Below are 20,394 nucleotides of genomic sequence, written 5' to 3' on the forward strand. Positions count from 1 at the left end.
AATGTTACAAGCATTGACTGCACTTCACCAAAATACTTCACAGCTCAAAAATAATTCTGAAGTGGGGTGAGTGAAGTGTCTATCATGAGAGAAGTGGAAATGTTTTGGTTTCTTAAGAAAAATACTTCTCATTAAATTGCATGTGTAATTCAGTACATTTGTACACTACCATTCAAAATACTATGTAAAGAATCCACTTATGTACAAGATTTATGTTATCTCCATACAATACTGTATCACCATATCACCATGTAATTTCTTTCACATAATTTCCTTGTTTGGACTGTCCAACAGGTGATCACACAAACTTCTCTAATGGGCAGGTGAAGTAGCACAATGCATCCGAATGAAACACCCACGGGTGGCCCGTTTGATATTCTTGTTCCCAATGCAATGTTCCTTCCTCCTTCCTCAAGTTCATACTTTACACTGTGGGTAACAGAGAAATAACATAAGTAGGTGTGTTTTTGAAAGTAAGATGCCCTTCATTCCTCCTAAACATTTTCATTTTGCAGTGTTGTTCCCTCAGCACCATTAAAAGGATGGTGTTAAATATCTTAGGAAACTTTAAGCTGGGCAGCTCACTAGGGCCTGATGAAATGTATCCCTGTGATGCCATAAGTGCCAAGGGATGGTGTTGCTAGAGCTCTGAAAGAGATTTTCAAATCTTTACTTGACAACAAGTACAATATTTTTATTTGCGTAGTCATTGTGACACCTGCTATCTATTTAACTCCTGTGCACCACCACGTTGCCATCTGAGATGGTGTTGCCACAACAATGCTGATGTCATCAACTACTTATTTGAACCAATCCTGCAGTGATACCTTTTTAAAAAAAAAATTCTCTAACTTGCTCCATATTTTATCATTCTTTGCATACTAGGTGCAATTCATAGTAGCCAATTAATCATCTTTGAGATATGAGAGGAAATGGGAGCGCCCATGCAAATACTGAGAGAAGGTGCATGTTCCACACAGACAGTACCTGAGGTCAGGATGAATCTGGGTCTCTGCTGCTATGAGGCAATGGCTGTACCTGTTATGCCACTGTGTATGATTGGTACATGCAGATGATGCGAAAACTGATGGTAATGATGAAGCTGAGGATAATCTTTAGACTACAGGATATTGGTAAAATGACAGAGCAATGGCTTATGGAATTCACTCCCATAAAGTGTGAGTTGATTCCTTTTGGAAGGATAGGACGTGCACAGAAAATAGTTTGGTCCACGGAAGTGTTCAGGAGCAGAGGGATCCTGCTTTGCAAGTCTAAATTTACGTGGAGGTGGCAGCACCGGTAGTTAAGGTAATTATGAAGGGATGTAGAATGTGTTCCTCCATTAACAGAAATAGAGAATAAAAGTACAGGATTGTACAACTTTATAACACGTTGCTTAGGTCACATCTAGAGTATTATGTGCACTTCTAACTTCTAAGTTGGTACAAGAGAATGCAGAAGAGATTCTCCAGGAGGTTGCCTGGGATGCAGCATTGTATTATTAGAAACTGGATAGGCTGGATATATTTTTTTTCTTGGAGTGGAAGAGATATGGGAGGACTAATTTAAGGAGTGCAAAACTGAGAAACGTGTAAGGGGTAGATTGCAAGAGACTTTCTCAGTATAGAGGCATCTTAAACTGGAGAGAATAGGTTTAAGGTAAGGGCTCGGAAGTTTAAAGGGGATCTGAATAGTTTTTTCATTCAGTAGTTAGAATCTGGAGTGTACTGCTTGAAGGAGTGATGAATGCAGAATTTAAGTATATGGATAAGTGCTTGAATTATCAGAACAACGAAGTTTGCAGACTGAGTGCTAGAAAATAGCATTGTACAGCTGTGCATTCAGTAGTGAGCTGGAGAGTATGTAAGTTTTAGTATTTGCTATTTTAAAAGTGCTGGAAATACACAGGACATGAAGCATCTTTGGTGTGTGTTTCATTCAGGATGGTGGGTTAAGCTGTGTAAGTGGAAGCATCATGTTGATAGAACAAATGAGGAATGTTTGTTAACTTGGCCAATATCTGGACTTCCACTCTGAATTTAAAAGCCATAGAATGTGATCAAATGAAGAATCAATGTACACTGAAGGTGAATTAGATGCCTATGTATGTCATTAGGGTCATAGACAGTATTGAAAATCACAGATATATAGGAAAATAATTAAAAATGCTAAACTCTATATCATGTAAATTACAGCATAAAGAAGAAATACTTGTACAGACCAGATGCTTTAGTTGCAACTCCTTAGCAAATAGCAATTCATGCTTCATGAACAATTCTTTTGGTGTTCTATCAGTTTTTGATAACTAAAGGACATGGGAAAAATGTGGATATATGGAACTGGATCATAGGTTTGCCTTGATTTCTTTAAATAAATTGCACTCAAGGATCTAATTGTATTCTGATTCTGTGTTCTCTCCATCATGTCGTTCATTTCAAACTGATTGTCTGTAATATTTGATAGTTATGGTTGAAATGGTGATGCTGTGTCTCCACTGTGTTAGAGTTTGATTGCTACGTGTTTCCAATGTTTTCTGGTATGGTCTTTAAAATATAATTAGGCCTTTAGCTTTTGTTTGCTTGTAACAGTGTGTGGCGGTGGTCTTCATGGTTAAATGTGACAACGTTTTAGATTATTTAATTCAGTTTAAATAATCTTTAGAAATCACTCAATGTTGGAAACATTTTAAAGTCTACTGGAGACACTGGCAAATTTCACATGTGATTAGTATATGAAATGAGGCTGCAAGTGGAAGTGGTTGAGGCAGGTATATTAACAACATTTAAAACTTATTTTAGACAGGTGCATGGATTAGAAAGGTTTAGAGGAAAAATTATTTGTTTATTTTGTTTGTTGAGAGCGCAGAATAGGCCCTTCTGACCCCTTGAACCAAGCTGCACCACCTAGCAATTCCCCTGATTCAACCCTAGCTTGACCACCAAGTCCAACTCTTGACTTTCATGTGCGGCTTAGTGACTAGTCCGGATGGAACTGTTTCTACTGACAAGAGAAGGAGCACTGGCACCTCAAAACCAGTTGCTTTGGGCAGGTGTGGCTTGTTAGCCTTGGTCAGCAGCCTGCCTATGATTTTTAAACCTCCACTGCCTTGTGGCCTTGTGGTTTCGGGAGTAAACCCAGAGGAAGAAATTTGGAGCCGGGGTCCCTAAGGCAGTTTGATGTTGTTTACAACTTCACTCTGGCAACCTCTGTGACGACACAGGTGCCAAGCTGTATCGGCGCTTGCCCTTCCCTTGGACTCCATCAGTGACGTGGAGAGGGGGAACCCCCTGCATGGGTAACAGCTGGTTCTTCAAATCTTCCCACCCAGGCTTGTACCCTGGAGAGGACACAGTCCACCAGGGACACAAACCCATGATCCCCTGGGATTGACAGTTGCCTAACAATCATGGGACAATTTCCAATGACCAATTAGTTTGTCTTTGGACTGTGAGAGGAAACCCGCTTATTCACAGGGAGAATGTACAGGTTCCTTAAAATCAGTGGTAGGAATTGAGTGATCTAAAGTGATGTGCTAACCATTAAACCATTATGCTACTCTGCTACTTAGATGGGAATCTTGGTTGGCATGAACCAGTTAGGCCAAAGAGTGTGTGACAAAGTCTATGACTCTTATGTGACAAAGTTCCATCCCATGATACTTCGACCAACAAAGTCTCTCGATACATTTCAAGGCAGCACTTCCTCACTGAACTGCCTGGAGCCCCAACTGCATCCAGTGCATGTGATTGGATTGAGAACGACAAGTGAGAAGTTAAAAATGGGCATATATATTTATTTCACATAATTAGATGAAGCACTACCTCTTCCTAAAAAGAAAATTTGAAACTCTGCCCAAATTGGCAGTGGATGCTTGGCTCCATGAACTTACTTATGAATAACATTAAGATTTTTATTAACCTTGTTGTTTGTTTGGAGCTGAGTCGTATCATTACATCCAGATTGCTAGAAGTACTTTATGCTACAAAGTTTTCTTGCATAACAGAAGCAAGTCTAAATTTTTTTCTTCATTACTAGTTCCTCAGACTTGCACCCAAAGTGTCCTCAAGCTCATCTTAAAACATTAAGCAACTTTCATGGTCTGCATTTCCCACCCTAATTGGCAGCTCAATCTCTCCAGGTCCATTTTTACCCTTCATAGCCTGGTAGTGATGGCATGGTGGGTAGCAGCTGGGGCTTCAGGCTGTGTAAAGAAGAAGATGTGGTCCAAATTTCCTGAGATATTTTAACAGCCAGTGTATCCAGAAGTGATGCTGCTTGTGAAAGTTACCAATGACTTCAGTAGGTTTTAAATATCACAAGCATTTAATGTTTTCTGAAAGTTAGTAAAAACTGAAGAAAATAAAATTTAAAAACATGGTTGTTTAAATTACAAAAGTTTAGTAAAGCACACAAAATACACAGATAATCCGACATAGAATAATGCGTAAAAATGTATATGCCTTGTTTAGTGCTCTTTACATTCACTGGGTCGTGGATCTGATGCTAGGTCTGTATGAACCATTCAGGGATTTCTTCAGTTTCTCAAGTAATTTTGGTTTGAGTTTCCAGCTACATAACTCCACTTTATTAACATTCACTATGAATTTGTTGTGTACTTCTCAGACTTACTAGATCTCTAAAACCTTTGCTATTATTTCTCTTAATAAAAAGCCCACCAGAAGCCACTTACTCTCAGCAATTATTGACCTTTTAAAAATTTGATGAGGGTAGGAGGATCTCCATTGCATTACTGAGTTATGCTCTGTCTTGTCACGTAATTGAATATGGTACAGTTTGTTTTCTCACCTCACCAGTGGCACACAGTCAATAATCTGTCTGATCATGCCCTACTTGATTGTGTTTCTCGTGAATCTCTTTGACCTTTTGCTATCATAGTTCACCTCATAAGTCTTTTCCGTATTGTGCATCTTGTGCAGTGCTCTCCCAGATGCATTTCCTCTATTTAACATTTATTTAGAGATACAGTGTGGAATGGGCCCTTCCAGCCCTTCGAGTGGCACCGACCAGCATCCCACAATTTTAGCCTAGCCGAATCACGGGGCAATTACCAATGACCAATTACCCTACTAACCGGCACGTCTTTGAACTGTGGGAGGAAACCAGAGCAGCTAGAGATGACCCACTCATTCCACAGGGAGGACGCACATTCTCCGTATAGATGACGTTGAGCTTGAACTCCAACCTCCCGCCTCTGGAGTTGTAGTAGCATTGAAACCACAATGCTACTGTGGCACTCCTTATTGGAATCCGGTTTAATATCACTGGCATATGTTGTGAAATTTGTTGTTTTGCAGCAGTGGTACAGTTGCGAGAAAAAGTTTGTGAACCTTTTGCAAGTATCTGGTTTTCTGCATTAATTACTCATAAAATGTGGTGTAATCTTCATCCAAGTCATAATAATAGACAAGCACAATCTGCCTAAGCTAATAACATACAAATAATTGTACATATTCTAGTCAATACTGAGTACACTACTTAAATATCACAGTCTAGGTTCAAAAAACCATGTGAACCTCTGGGTTGATGGCATCTACAAAAACTATTTGGAGTCAGATGGTCCAATCAATGAGATGAGATTGGAGGTATGGGTTGTAGACGTGCCCTGCCCTGTAAAAGAGCCACACAAAGTCAGGTTACAGATCTGAGTCAGGCTCTTCTCAAGAAAGATCTGTTTATTTGTACCATGCCGTGAACAAAACAACTTTCAGAGGACCTTAGAAGAATAATTGTAGAGATAGGTGAAGTTGCCAAAGGCTACAAAAGTGTTTCCAGAGACCCGAGTGTTCATCAGTCCGTGCAGTAAGAGAAAATTGTCTCCAAATGGAGGAAATTCAGTACTGTTGCTACACTCCTTAGAAATGGGTGTCCTGCAAAGATCACACCAAGAGCACAATGTGCAATGCTGAAGGAGGTGAAAAAGAATCCAAAGGTAACAGTAAAAGGCCTGCAGAAATTTCTCGATATTTGCTAAAGTCTCTTCACCTGTCCCTATAAGAAAACCACTGATCAAGAATGGTGTTCATGGAAGGACACTATGGAGGAAACTGCTGCTCTCCCAAAAAAAAAGCATTGCTGCATTTCTCAAGTTTGTAAAAGATCACCTAGATGTTCCGGAACGCTTTTGGGACAATGTTCTGTGGACAGATGAGACAGAAGTTGAACTTTCTGGCAGAAATGAGCACCACTATGTTTGGAGGAAAAAGAGCAATGCATACCAACATCAAGACCTCATCCCAACTGAAGCATGGCAGAAGGAGTATCACGGTTTGGGGCTGTTTCGCTGCCTCAGGGCCTGGACAGCTTGCAGTCGTTGAGGGAAATTCAAAATTTTATCAAAACATTTTATAGGAGAATGTTAAGGTATCAGTCCGTCACTTGAAACTTAATAGAAGTTGGTTGATGCAAAAAGAAAATGATCCGAAAGACAAGAGTATATCAACAAGAGAATGGTTTAAAAAGAAAATTTGTGTTTTGTTGGAGTCCAAACCTTAACCCAGTTGAGATACTGTGACATGACCTGAAGAGGGCTGTTCATGCAAGGTATCCCTGAAATACTGATGAACTGAAACAAATTGTGTATGGGGGAATGGTCTAAAATTCCTCCTTGCTGTTGTGCAGGTCTGATCAGCAGCTCCAGGAAACGTTTGGTGCAGGTTCTTGCTGCTAAAATAGGTTCTACCAGTTACTAAATACAAGGTTGCTAAAGTTACTAAATACACCTGCCATCACATTTATTGTCGCCCTTACAGCCCTCATTTCCCTAATCTTAGCAATCCTAGTCTTCTGACTACCCACCCTTTTTCAGCCTGGACTGTGAATAATTTAAAGTGTGTTCAATAAAGACATGAAAGTACAATTGTTTGTGTGTTATTACTTTAGGCAGTTTAAAGTATTATCTATTTTGTCTATTATTATGTCTTAGTAAGATGCAGAAAACCAGGATATTGCAAAGGGTTCACAAACTTTTTCTTGCAACTGTACATTGCAATACCTGTGCAGTATTAGATTTATGCCACACTTAACACTTAGTGCTGGGGCTAAGAAGTTTCACTTTAGTCTCATCTGATAACAAAACCTTCTTCCACATTTTTTACAGTATCTTTTAAGTAATGCTTTGCAAAATATTTAGGGCAAGGATATGCTCTTTTATTTTGTGGTATGTGTGGAATAAATCTTAATATGGAGCATCAGCCAGGTAGCACCATCCTTACTTCACAGATTGGTGAATCTGTGGAATTCTCTGCCCAGGGAAGCAGTTGAGGCTTCCTCACTAAATATATTTAAGATACAGTTAGATAGGTTTTTACATAGTAAGGGAATTAATGGTTATGGGGAAAAGGCAGGTAAATGGAGCTGAGCTTATGGGAAAGATCAGTCATGATCTTATTAAATGACAGCGCAGGCTTGATGGGCCGGATGGCCTACTCCTGCTCCTTTTTCTTGTGTTCTTATGTGCTATATAGGATGGTGGACATAGCGTCTTACCATGGGGATGCTTTCAGCGGCAGGGAATAGACATCTGGCCAGGATTGATCAGCAAGTGAATGCTGCTAAATACAGAGATCCTGGTGGATAAAAATCGGCCAGCCTCTGCTGGAAAGCTTCAACTGATGAGGAAGTGTGTCTTTTAGCAGGACAATGGACCAAAGCACATTACCATGGAATGGTTTCAAATGAAGAAAATTAATGTGCTTGAGTGGCCCAGTCAGAGTCCTGACCTTAACCCCATCAAACATTTCTGGCAAGACAGCAAGATTGCTGCCACTTCTCCCCAACTAACCTGGCATAGTTTGCATGAGGAAATCTGCAGATGCTGGAAATTCAAGCAACACACACAAAATGCTGGTAGAACACAGCAGGCCAGGCAGCATCTATAGGGAGAAGCACTGTCGACGTTTTGGGCTGAGACCCTTCGTCAGTCCTGAATTTTGAGTGTGTTGCTGACATAGCTTGATCATTTTTGCAAGGAGAAATGAGCAAATCTTGTTCCATCATGTTGTGCAAGTCTGATAGAGACTACTGACTGTAATAGCTGCAAGAGGTGGTTCAACTAAGTGCTGAGCAAAGGGGGAACTTCTGACATTGCAGAGTTTTTGAATTTTTAGTTTTACATGCCTTTCAATTTTCCCTGTTTTTTTTGGGGGGGGGGGGCAGAACAGAGCATATGATTCACAAATAAAAATTCTCAGTTAAATTGATCAAAGTCCCTGGTTGTAATACTGCATGTGAACAAAGGATGAGAGGGCTGAATACTTTTTGAAGCACATATGTATTGCAAAAAGAGGAAATACAAGGAGGAAAGAGAGAAAGTACTTAGCAGTTAATGATGTAGATTAACACCAGCTGCATTTCTTTGCTTAAAACAAACTGCTGGAGGATTGCAGTGGGGTCAGGAAGCCTCTACGGAGGCAATGGGATAGTTTTTGTTTGAAGACATTGATCTGCTATTGAGGTTGAGATTGATTTCTCTTTTTATTAGTTTTTTTAATACATTTTCTACATCGCTACAGATAAAAAAACCCAGACCGAAATGAAGAGCATTAATACAGTGCAAAAATAAACATACAATAATAATATATTACAAAAGAAGATCATTGAGAAAGCACCCAAATTGAAGACATGTAAAATTAGTATCCTCCCCAAGCCCCGCAACAAAAAAAACCTCCAGACCAACCACAACACAATATAGAGAGTATAAATCAGGACATTCAAACCCCCAAAACTGTAAATACACTTAGCAACAGAAGATATTGATGCCTACTACCAAAAAAAAAGCTGAAAGCAAGGGACCAAGGAAAAAAAATACCTTAGTTAAGAGGAAGGTTATGAAAGTACTCAATAAAAGGTCCCCAGACCTTATGGAACTTTGTATCCGAATTAAAAACTGAATAATGAATTTTTTCAAGGTCTAAGCAGGACATAATATCATTAAGCCATTGAGCATGCGTGGGCGGAGCAACATCTCTCCATCCAAGGAGGATTAAACGTCTAGCCAGGAGAGAAGCAAAAGATAATATTCGACACTTGGTCGAACTCCGACGTAAATCTGTCTCACCCAAAAAAAACGAACAAAACAATTGAAGGGTTAGGTTCCAGGTGGTGATTCAGATTATAAGATAACGTTGTGAAGACATCGAGATTGATTTCTCTGAACTCTCCCTCACTTATTTCCTCTTGTATTGCTTTTATACAAATTAGCCATTAGATTCCAAGATCTGGATGAATGAGTTTAACTGGTAAAGTTTAGCTGTTTTCTCTTTTTATTTTCTCATGTCCATCAACACCTTTAAGCATCTGAAATTCTTTAACCTGCTCCTCCCACTTCCCGTTTCTGCAATCCTTTCATCTGTTGCTTAGACAAACCAATGAATATTCATCTTGTTCAGTTATACTGTTTGTTCCGTATTTCGTTGTTCTGTGATCTATCCTTAATGAAGTCTCATACTCTTGCCATTAGAGCCCTCTGCCCGTTTTCTTCCCCCCCTCATCTGTCTGATTTCTTCAGTCATTTATACTACTATCTAATCCTCTTAATGCATTCTAATGTCAGATGATTTTTTTTTCTTTCTCAATCAATCCTGCAACACACTGGGCTCAATATGCACAGTCTGCAATGTACTGTTTTATATTGTGACCACAGGATGCCATTTTGTCTAAAATTAACTAGAAGCTATTCCACAGTTATGAGTAGTTTGCCATATGAAATGTCCATGTCAGAAGCATTATTAATTAAGAGATGAAACCCTGATTTATTTCACAACTTGAGAGACAGACACAGACCATAAAACTGAGGCAAAAAAGTAGTAACGTCTTGGGATTACAGTGGATTACAGTGTTGGCAAGACAGCACAATTCACCTCAATTAGAGTGGACAGAATGCCATGACCTGACGAGGAGTTCCATTGGACCTTGTGGGAGGCTAGTGCAGACATTGCAGGGGCTCTGGCAGCAAATGTCCCTCTAAGGTGTGCACGTGTGCATGCGCACAAAAGGATTTAAACGGCATACAAAAGGTTGCCACCCTCTACATGTTAAGTATATTTCACAATCGTACACAATCGCATTTTGTTTTCTCATTTCTGATGTGGATGGTGTTGACAAGGTGGAGTTTGTGATAATTTGCAGATTTTAGAACTGGCTTATTTATACTGTTTTTATAGAAGAAATTATTCAGTGCACACATGTTGGTGTCACTGGGCAAAAAATTGCACAGCACAATATTTTTGCACACATTATTCATTACAAATTAGAGGGAAAGTTGAATGGCAAAAATATTTAAACTGTCCTTAACCACGAGTGAGATGCCAAAGGACTGGAGAATAGCTACTGTTATTCTGTTGTTTAAGAAACGCTCTATTGTGGATAAATATTGGAAGGTATTCTAAGGGACAAGATTGTCAGCATGGCTTTGTGCATCACAGGTCATGTGTAACTATCTTTTAGAGTTTTTTTGAGTATTATCAAGAAGTCCCACATGGGAAGCTGGCCTAGAAGGTTAAGTGGCTTGGCATTTGGGATGAAGTATTCAATTGGCTTAGTGGCAGAAATCAGAGAGTGGTAGTAGATGGTTGTCTCTCTGACTGAAGGCCTGTTACTAATGTACTGCAGGGATTGGTGCTGGGTCCATTGTTATTTATCATTTATATTAATAATGTAGATGACAATGTGGTAAACTGGATCAGCAAGCTCTTTGTCATGAAGATTGAGGGCGTAGTTGAGGGAGAGGAAAGCTATCAAAGAAGATAAATGTGAGGTGTTGCATTTTGAGTGGACAAGCCAGGGTAAGCCTTGTACGGTGAATGGTAGGGCACTGAGGTAGAACAAAGGGATTCACAGTTCTCTTAATGTGGCATCACAGGTAAATTGGGCCATAAGGAGAGCTTTAACACAGTGGTCTTCACAAATCAGGGCATTGAGTACAGGAGTTGGAATGTTACTTTAAAGTTGTATAAGACATTGGTGAGGTGAAATGTGGAGTATCATAGGTTTATTTAGAGATCACAGGGTGAAGGGTGAAATATTTAAAGGGAATATGAGGGAAATCTTCACTCGATGCTGGTTCAAGTGTGGAATGAATTGGTGAAATGGTAGTTGTGTTTCAGTTTGTAATGTTTAAGAGATCTTTGGGTAGGTATGTTGATGAGAGAGAGTTTTCTTTCTCCTGTCATTCCAAACCTGTACTGAAATAGCACTGACCAAAGCCTGGAGACAGTGGAGCTGCTGGACAACTTCAATGAGTCAGGTAGCATGCGTGGAGGGAAATGTATAGTTGATATTCCTCCAGCTGCTCATTTATTTTAAAAATCTTGTTCTTTGGATTTTAGATGATTGTGAATGTTCTTAATTTGAAGATAAGGCTGATATGTACTATTTCTAAAGCATTTGCGATCTGGATTAGTTCTTCACATTTACTCGTGTTTTATTTTCACTTGGGGAGGTAGTTGTAGATTGTTTTGTAAACTGAGGGCAAGGCCTGGACATTGGAATTGTTGCAAACTCTGTGGAAGAGCATACAATTGATTGTGTCAATTGTGATGAAAGAAATCCTGGCTATTTCAGACTGTAACCCGGAAAGCAGAATGTCACATGTATGCCAAAATGTCATTGTATTGTCATGTTAACAAATGTGCATTATCCCACAAGAGGGCCTCAGATCTCAACTTTTGAACTGTTGCCTTTTGATTTCTTTCCCCTCTGGTTCTCCTTTTCTAACTGCAATATGCATCTCTTGAATTCTGTCATTTAACCAGGATTGTGTCTGAACATTTGTGTGGCCATATTAGCTGCTACATTGCACCCAAATCCATTAATCCTGTCTCTGCCTCACCGTTCCTTTCTTTGCTTCTTTTCACTCATTTCCTCCCAATGCATTCTGATCTTTATCCCTATTGCACTGATATCTTGTCTTCACATCTGACATTACATCATTCACAGGTACATATGTACTCAATCTTTTCTGTAAGAGCAATGCTGCTCTTCTATGATAAATGTTGAATATGATCCACCCAGCTTTATTTCTTGTTCTGATGGCAGCTGATAGGCAAATTGTTCCCTTTCTTTGTTAACTTCCTCCTTTTTTTTTCAAGGTTTCAGCATCATTCAAACTCGGTTGTTATCCTTGCAAGTTCTATCAAAGAAAAAACTTTGGCCAAGCTCCCAAATATTATCATTGATAGATAAAACAAAGATACTCACAGATTGCAATAAATTTAAGCTAAAGAGATTGCAAAAACTTTCAAATGACTGAAATGAGGAGAAATATATTTTAATTGTTATCCAATAAATCAAAAGTTTCTAACATTGATGCAACCAGTATGCAGATAAACACAAAGTTATGTTGTGCACAGATCGTACCCCAAAGCACCCCTCGCAGTCGATTTTTGGACAAAAGAGAACACCAAGTTCTGCCTCCAAAACCAAAGACAAAGTAAATAAGAGAAATGAGCGTGGAGAGACACGACTTCATCGAGCTGCCATTCGTGGAGATGCACGTCGCATAAAGGAACTCATAAGTGAAGGTGCAGATGTAAATGTGAAAGACTTTGCAGGTAATAGAAGCATTAAGTGAACAGTCTTTTGTTTCAAAAACTTAGTATGAGAGAAATGTAAGTGATTCAGCTATTTAACCATTACTAAGAAGCAGTAGGAGGAGAAAGGTGGGAAAATGTGTTATTGAATCATTTATGATAATCTGAAATAAATGGTAGGTATCTTGTCTATTTCTAGCACCAGCTTAACACTTTTAGCTAGATTTTGTCTTAATATTTTTCTGATACAGATTTGTTAAAGTTGAAAAGTTTAGAAAATAATCTATGCTAAAGACATTTGTTGGGGTAAAAATCCATTTTCTTTAACACCATACATTTGAATTCTATCCAATCACACATTAGCCAGTTTTAAAAAGAAAAAGCAGCTTGCTCTTAATGATATGTATACGTTAATGTTATGAGACAAATCTGCATTCAGTGTTCTACAGTGGCTAAAGTTACTTAAATTATTTTTTATCAAATAAACATTATTGCCTGTCTTTTTTAATGGAGGGTATCATCAGTGCCAATATGAGCAGTTTAGAAGAAATGTATTAGATAATCAAAGTGCATATTTACTTTAATCACAGTAGCTGATAAGCTAAGAATTTGTTAACACAAGGGACCCTGCAGATGCTGGACATCTTGAAGAACACAAAGTTCTAAGGAACACAGCAAGTCAGGGGAATAAACAGTCGATATTTTGGACCAAGCCCCTTCATTAGGACAGGAAAGGAAGGGCGGTGGAAGCCAGAATATGAAGGTAAGGGGAGGGGAAGAAGTACAAGCTGGCAGGTGATAAGTGAAACCAGGTGAGGGGGAAGGTGGAGGGGGAGGGGAAGTAAGAAGGTGGGGGAAGGAGGATAGCTTGAAGAAAGAATCTGATAGGAGAGGTCAGTGGGCCATGGAAGAAAGGGAAGGAGGAGGGGAACTGGAGATGATAGTCAGAAGGGGTAAGAGGGTAAACTGAATGGGGAATGGAGGAAGGGGGAGGGGTTGTAATTACTGAAAGTTCTAGAAATCAATGTTCATCAGGTTGGAGGCCAACCAGATGGAAATGATGTGTTACTCCTCCAGCATGAATTTGGCCTCATCATGGCAGCAGAGAAGGCCATAGACAGGCATGTCAGAAAGGGAATTGGAAGTTGACTTGAAATAAGTGGCCATGGGACGGTCCCTTTCACTCTGTTGGACAGAGCGAAGTTGCCTCATGAAATGGTCCCTCAATCTGCATCATTGATGTAGAGGAGGCTGCACTGGGAGCACTGGATACAACAGGTACCTCATCAGACTTGCAGGGAAGTATAATCTCAACTTGAAGGACTGAGACCCTAAATGGTGCTGAGGTAAGAGATGTAGAGGCAGGTGTAGCACTTGGCACACTGGCAGTGATAAGTGCCAAGAGGGAAATCAGTGGGGAGGGACAAGTGGACTATGCAGTCACATAGGGGAGGGAGAGATCTGCATCAAAATAGGATCTCATTGTAGATGAGAATGATGTGCTGGGTACTGGGTTTGTGTGGTGGTAGGTAACAACAGGGGGAACAAGGGAAGCTAGGAAGTTGAATGCTGTGGTTGTATGAAGCTGCTTTTTGTTTATTTAACTTTTCAAATTAAGTAATCTTAACTCAGAAGTGTTTAACGCTATCCCTAACTAGTAACCTGTAACCATCCGTAACCATGTGTACCTTCACCCCAGTCCAACGTGCACCTCAAAAGAAACCACAGTGTTGGAATTCTTCATAATTCCAAGTATATCTGTTTTTTCAACTTTTTAGCAGATGAATCCTTTGGCATAATGCAACTAGATAGATAATACAAAGCAATGTTGGTATAGATACTAACAAAGACCATGTGGAAACCATAAGTAGTAAATAACAGTGAGAATGAGAATCTCAGGAGATGAAAATAGCAAATGTGCCTAATGAAGCAATTATTCTACTGCCCTTGAATTTTATTGAAAAAAATTAACGCTAAAACTACTGTGACTATTTGTTAAAATAAGATATACTGAGACTGAATAAGCAAGTAATGTTTATCAGGATATTTAAGGGTTGTGTTGATTTATTTTCAGGTTGGACTGCTCTGCATGAAGCATGTAATAGGGGTTACTATGATGTTGCTAAGCAACTCCTTGCAGCAGGTGCTGAGGTCAATACAAAAGGCTTAGATGATGATGCACCTCTCCATGATGCAGCTAACAATGGTCACCGCAAGGTCTGTTCAAGTTGATAGTTATGTTGAAGGTTTTGTTATTTGATTTTGATAGATACATTGATTATTAACAGATTTCTAATTACAATCACTAAGGAAGGTGTCATGTAGAGTATCTTCATTTCTGTACTGATTGGAAATGTTTTTAGCAGTATTTGAATCTCTGTATAGTCTTCCTTCCCCCATTTATACTTCCCACTAAAATGTCTTCGCCAACTTACACGCTATTTAAGCACCTCAGTGTTGTGATTTGCCAATAATGCATCTCAAAAGTCTTCCCATTCACCATTCCGCATGGACTTTATTTCCAACAATCATGTTATTGGAATATGAATATTAGCTGAGGTACAAAGTTTGCCTAAGGTAGAAATTTGCGGATGCAAGTTTCTCTGTAATGCTACATTGACATTTATTAATAGTAAATTTGCCTTGGATTGTGTTAAAGGGAAAAAATATATTAAGATTAGACTTATTTGGCTAAAAGATGGATTTATGTTTTTTCTGTGCTTAGGATATGGGTGTCTCTGGCAAGATCAGTGTTTCATTCCAGACTCTCTGAAAAGGTGGGGGTGAACCACTACATCATTATTACCATTAGGCAAGAAATTCTAGGAAGAAGTTAAAAAGTAAGACCTCAAAGGTCATAGTCTCATGATTATTCAAGTGTTAGTAGGAATAGAAGTAGAAAGATTGCATTGATTAGTGCGTGGTTTAAGACATGGTTCAGTGGGAAGGACTTCTGATGCTTGGCACATTGGGAGCACCAGCAGATCGATTCGAGATGAATGGCATGAACCCGACCGGGCTCCTATTATTGTTTTAGTCTGGAGGTTCACTGTGTGGTCAAGGATGCATATGCTAACATGGCAGTGGCTTTGTATCGTCATAACATAATAGAATAGAAGAATAAAGAATGGAAATGGAATAAAAGGGAAGTAGCTCAGTTTTGTAAGGGAACAGAGTAAGACACTGGAAATGCAAACAAAAATAATGCGGGTTTAGAATGTGTATTTGTAAACACAATTGAAGTTGAATACATTAGTAAGGAAAGAGCAATCCTGCCAACTAAAGCATGTATTCTAGAATACAAGGTTTTGGGGAAAGGGTAAAAAAAAATGGAATGATGGTACTAATTAAGGAAAAGGTGATACGCTTGAGGGATGAGGTAGAATCCCAGTGTGTATTTGGTTAACATTGAGAAGTTAGCTGTGTTAGCATGCTACTGAGAAAACTCAGAGGAATAGAGAAGAAAATCTGTAGGGAAATCAGGTGTGCAGGAACTATAGTGTGCTAATGCTGGATGGTGTCATTTTCCCAAATATTGATGGGAGCAATTTTAGAGTAAAAGGCAAAAAATAGTGAGCTTGTGAAATTCGTTTGAGAATTTCCTTGATCGGTATTTCTGACCAAGTTTGGAGGTATTGAACTAAAAACACAGGTGCTGGAAATCTGGAATAGGGGAATTCTGACAACTCTCAGCAGGTCAGGTGGCATCTGTAGAAAAGAAATATAATTAAGATTTTGGATCCAAAGCCTTTTATCAGAATTGGGAAAGAGAGAAAACGGTTTTCAGTTGCAGATAAGATTGGGAAAGAGATGGGTAAAACTGAAGAAATATCTTGGATAGGGAAAGACCAAATACATGAGTAATAGGTTGTGTTTATTTGTTTGTGTAATATGTTGCTAATAACCGGGCTGTTGGACATGTCTAGAAGTCCGGCTATATTCATTGAGAGAGAAAAACTGAACCAAATTTACATACTCTAATGGTGTCTGGCAGAAATGGTCAATTCTAACAAAGAATTGATGGTGGAAAGAAAGAGCTAAAAGGAGGGGTGTTGGAGTTGCATGGGAAAGTGTCAGAAGACAGACTGGACCAGGAGGAAAGTAGACCACGGGACTGTGAAGACAGTGAAATACCAAAGAGGGAAGGGTTTGTGAATTGTGGTAGAATCATATTGGAGCTGGTGGAAATTAATATTTGTACAGATGTGTTAAGCCTCAAGTAAAGTTTTTATACTGAAATTGCTGCTTTGGTGTGTTTGATTAATTTCAAGAGCTCCTTAACTATAAAATCAATTCAAATAGATTTTGACGTTAAAATACGTAACCACCATGCATCGAAAAGTTACACTGCATATATTTTAAGTTAATTTTTAAAAATGCATCTTGGGATTGTAGGCTACTCAAAAGTTGCCTCCTGTGATCCTCACGTCTACACCAACAAGGACTGGGCTTCTTGTAGGCCTTCCCCATGAGCCCGGCGGTTTGATGTGAATGTGACAGAGAGGGCATCATGCAGAGCCCCACCCACAAACTATCCTAATACATTTCGTAGAAGTCAAAACAGAAGGCGGTGCTTTATTTCAATGCCATCACTGAAATGTATTTGGCATTCTTAGGCATATACTTCAATGTTAATAATTTTAAAATATCTTTAAAAATATAAAGGTAATAGCACATAACATTTAGAAATCGTTAAAGCAAGTAATAAAAAATTGTCTCCCTCTTTGCTGACTTAAATCTGTGACCTGATGTCTTCGTTAAAGTAATATCCACCTGGGATAGTAAATCATCTGCAACCTAATTTGGGGAGCTAAGCAATGGTTTGAACTGGTAAGCATAGGTACCAGGCTATCCAGTGGTTGCATGCACAGTTAGTTTTGTCTTTAGTAGTTTAAATAACTAAATATTGGTATTTCTAAAGCTAGCTTAACTCGTCTATTTACTTGCACCATGAATTCTTATACCATTGCTACTCAACATTTTAGATTACCTCTATGGTTGTTAAGATGCATGATTGTTGAGATTTTGACTCTTATTTGAGAAGTTGAAAGTACAAGCTACGTCATTACAGGTTAAATCAAAAATACAAGTTGTATCACTCTTAAAACCAGAAGTGGCCTAGCAAAGATTAAAGATTGTCATGTAGAAGACACAGTCAGAAGTAATGGTCTTTTTCAGGCTTGAAGAACATAACTGTTGGAGTGCCAGAAAGCAAGTTCTGAATCCTCAATTATATACTAATTAATGGTAATTGCAGAGCAAGATATTCAAGTTTGCTGATGACATTAAAATATTTGAGAGGGTATGTTTTAAAGAGGCTACTGAGATTCTGTAATGAGATGTACATAGATTCAATAAATGAACAAAAACTTGGTAATGTCTGAGGTCATGCATTTCGGCAAGAGGAGTCAAAGGACAGATTCTTATCTATATGGATGAAAAATTTCCATGGTGTTCTTGTGCATGAATCATAGAATGTTAATAGATGGGTACGGCAAGTAGTTTGGGAAGACAAATGGCACATTGGCCTCTTTTGCTATGGAGAAATGTTATGACAGTTGTAGAGTTTTGGCAAGGCCGCACTGGGAATACTGTGCGGTTATTTATTTAAGAAAAGATACACTTGTTTGGTGGCAGTCCAAAAGAGATTTACTAGGCAATTTTCTGGAATGAGAGCACTGTCTCGACATCATTGGTTACATAAATTTGGTTTTTATTCTTCAGACATAGAAAAATGAGGGGTGATTTTATTGAAGCACCTAAATCATAATAGCCCGTAACAGAGTAGATGTTAAGATATCTCTATTAATATGAAAGTTTCAATCAAGGGAATATGATTGCAAATAAAGGGAATGATTTTCTCATAGAAAATGGCAAGTCTCTGGACAACTTTACCTTAAGGAGGAGTTGTGATGTTGGGTGCTGAGATTGTGACAATTAAGTCATAGGCAGAATTTAAAGAAGAAGTTCGATACACTTTAGAAATATTGGGGAATTTGGCACCATGTGGAACTGGCATGTTACAGGAATTAAGACCTGTGATCATATAGAATGGCCAGGCAGAATTTTGCTCCTGTTCCCTTGTATAATTACAGTCTGATTTTTGAAGGCTGTGAGAATCCTTAAGGTAGTTTTAACTATAGGTTGAGACCAAAAGTCCCTATTATAATCCTGCTGGAGTGATTGGTTTCTTAGATTACTTGACTAACTTCTTAAAAAAAAATGCTACAGTAATGAAAAAAAGTGCCTATTAGCTCTTCTGTTACAATTATTTAACGTTATGTAAATTATTTAACGTTCTGGACTTTTATCTCATGCGTAACTGAATATTCCTTTAGAATGATTGTGCAATTATTTCACTTATTCACTCACAGGATCCAAGTGTCTCTGGCAGGGCCATAATTTATATTGTCATTCCCTAACTTCCCCCTGAACTGTGTAGCCTATTGAGGCGTTTGAGGGGGTACTTAGATGTTAACAACATTATACAATGTATGATTGTGGCTTGAAGGATATTAATAAAGCTGATATGCTTTACAAATATCTGAAAAATTCATGCTCACCTTTACAAATGCTAGCTTCTTATCCAGATTAAATTAAATTTCCAAGCTGCTGTTCAAACATGTCCCATCCAACAGTTCAGACATTCTGGATACTGGTCGACAATGTTCCCAAAGTTTGTGCAAAGGTTTACGTTGCTTAAGAAATTGTAGCTTGTCATTGCCGATAGAAATACAAAAACTGTTTTGAAGTCAAGTTATATTTCTATGTTAACTGAACTTTCATTTTCTTGGGGGGGGGTGCAATTTTTCAGGTAGTAAAGTTGCTGTTGAAATATGGAGGGAATCCCCATCAGAGTAACAGAAAAGGAGAGACACCACTCAAAATTGCTAATTCCCCAACAATGGTGAACTTGTTATTGGGGAAGGGTTCCTGCAGCTCCAGTGATGAAAGTTCAACAGGTGAAAATGGCAAGAGTTTATTAATGGATTCACTTTTAATCTTTGTTACTTGATTGTGATTTACTAAACCAATGTTATGGACAGTCTATGAGCAAATCTTAATATGGAATTTAGGTGCTTCCTGTATTAGATTGATATTAATTTCATTAACATTTTAAATGTACTGACCAGAATTTAATGTATTAGTCCCTTTGATTAATGCAAACTTCTTACTAATCTGTGGTATTCCACAAGTACAGGGTTCCATCATGCACAAAATTGCATTGCCTGTAAATTATATGGTTTTACATTTGGAAAAAAGATTTATTTTAATAGTGGGTTCTTGGGAAAAATACAGGGAAGCAGAACTAATTAGATAAGTTAAGCAGCAAGTTCAGACAAACTAATTCAAACTGTGGGCACAAGTACTTCAAACGTATTCACTTCTGATTGTAATAATCTATAAAATATACCAAATTTCAAAAGTTGTTCCATCACAGTTAATTACATTTTGGTCTTCAACATTCAAATCTGGACTCATTAGTATTTAATTTGCTAGTCCTTTACAAAAGACCTGATTAAGCATCATCCACTAAATGATTAATGCATGTTAGCGTAAAGATTTGATTAGAAATGTCTAATTCTTGTATTAGAATTATGATACTAAATTGTGCGTTTATTTTCTAGTCATTTGCTTTGAAGGCCTAAATTTGTTCATATGTAGAAAGTAGACAATTCAATCCAGATGAACAGTGTGAACTGCATAGGGCTGCTCTTAAGTGACCCTCTTGAAGCAACTTTCTCCATGAACTGATTTGTTTTCTCTTGTCAGTGCATTCATACTCGTCGCAATGACAAATTTCAATTTTGGCCATGTAAAGAAATAAATCATTAGTTTGTCTATC

At 38.4% G+C, this 20,394-nt stretch overlaps 1 protein-coding gene across 2 annotated transcripts in view; it reads left to right on the forward strand.

The window, feature by feature from the left end:
- ankrd11 (ankyrin repeat domain 11) overlaps nucleotides 1-20,394 on the forward strand; it is a 172,158-nt gene that overhangs the window by 114,051 nt on the left and 37,713 nt on the right. For both annotated transcript variants that reach the window (XM_059993042.1, XM_059993043.1), the window contains 3 exons: nucleotides 12,369-12,569; nucleotides 14,623-14,765; nucleotides 19,363-19,510. In XM_059993042.1, coding sequence (XP_059849025.1) covers nucleotides 12,369-12,569; nucleotides 14,623-14,765; nucleotides 19,363-19,510 — 492 coding nt within the window. The remainder of the gene's footprint in view (nucleotides 1-12,368; nucleotides 12,570-14,622; nucleotides 14,766-19,362; nucleotides 19,511-20,394) is intronic.

This window comes from Hypanus sabinus, chromosome 17 (genome assembly GCF_030144855.1).
Source record: "Hypanus sabinus isolate sHypSab1 chromosome 17, sHypSab1.hap1, whole genome shotgun sequence".
NCBI classification, from domain to species: Eukaryota; Metazoa; Chordata; class Chondrichthyes; order Myliobatiformes; family Dasyatidae; genus Hypanus; species Hypanus sabinus.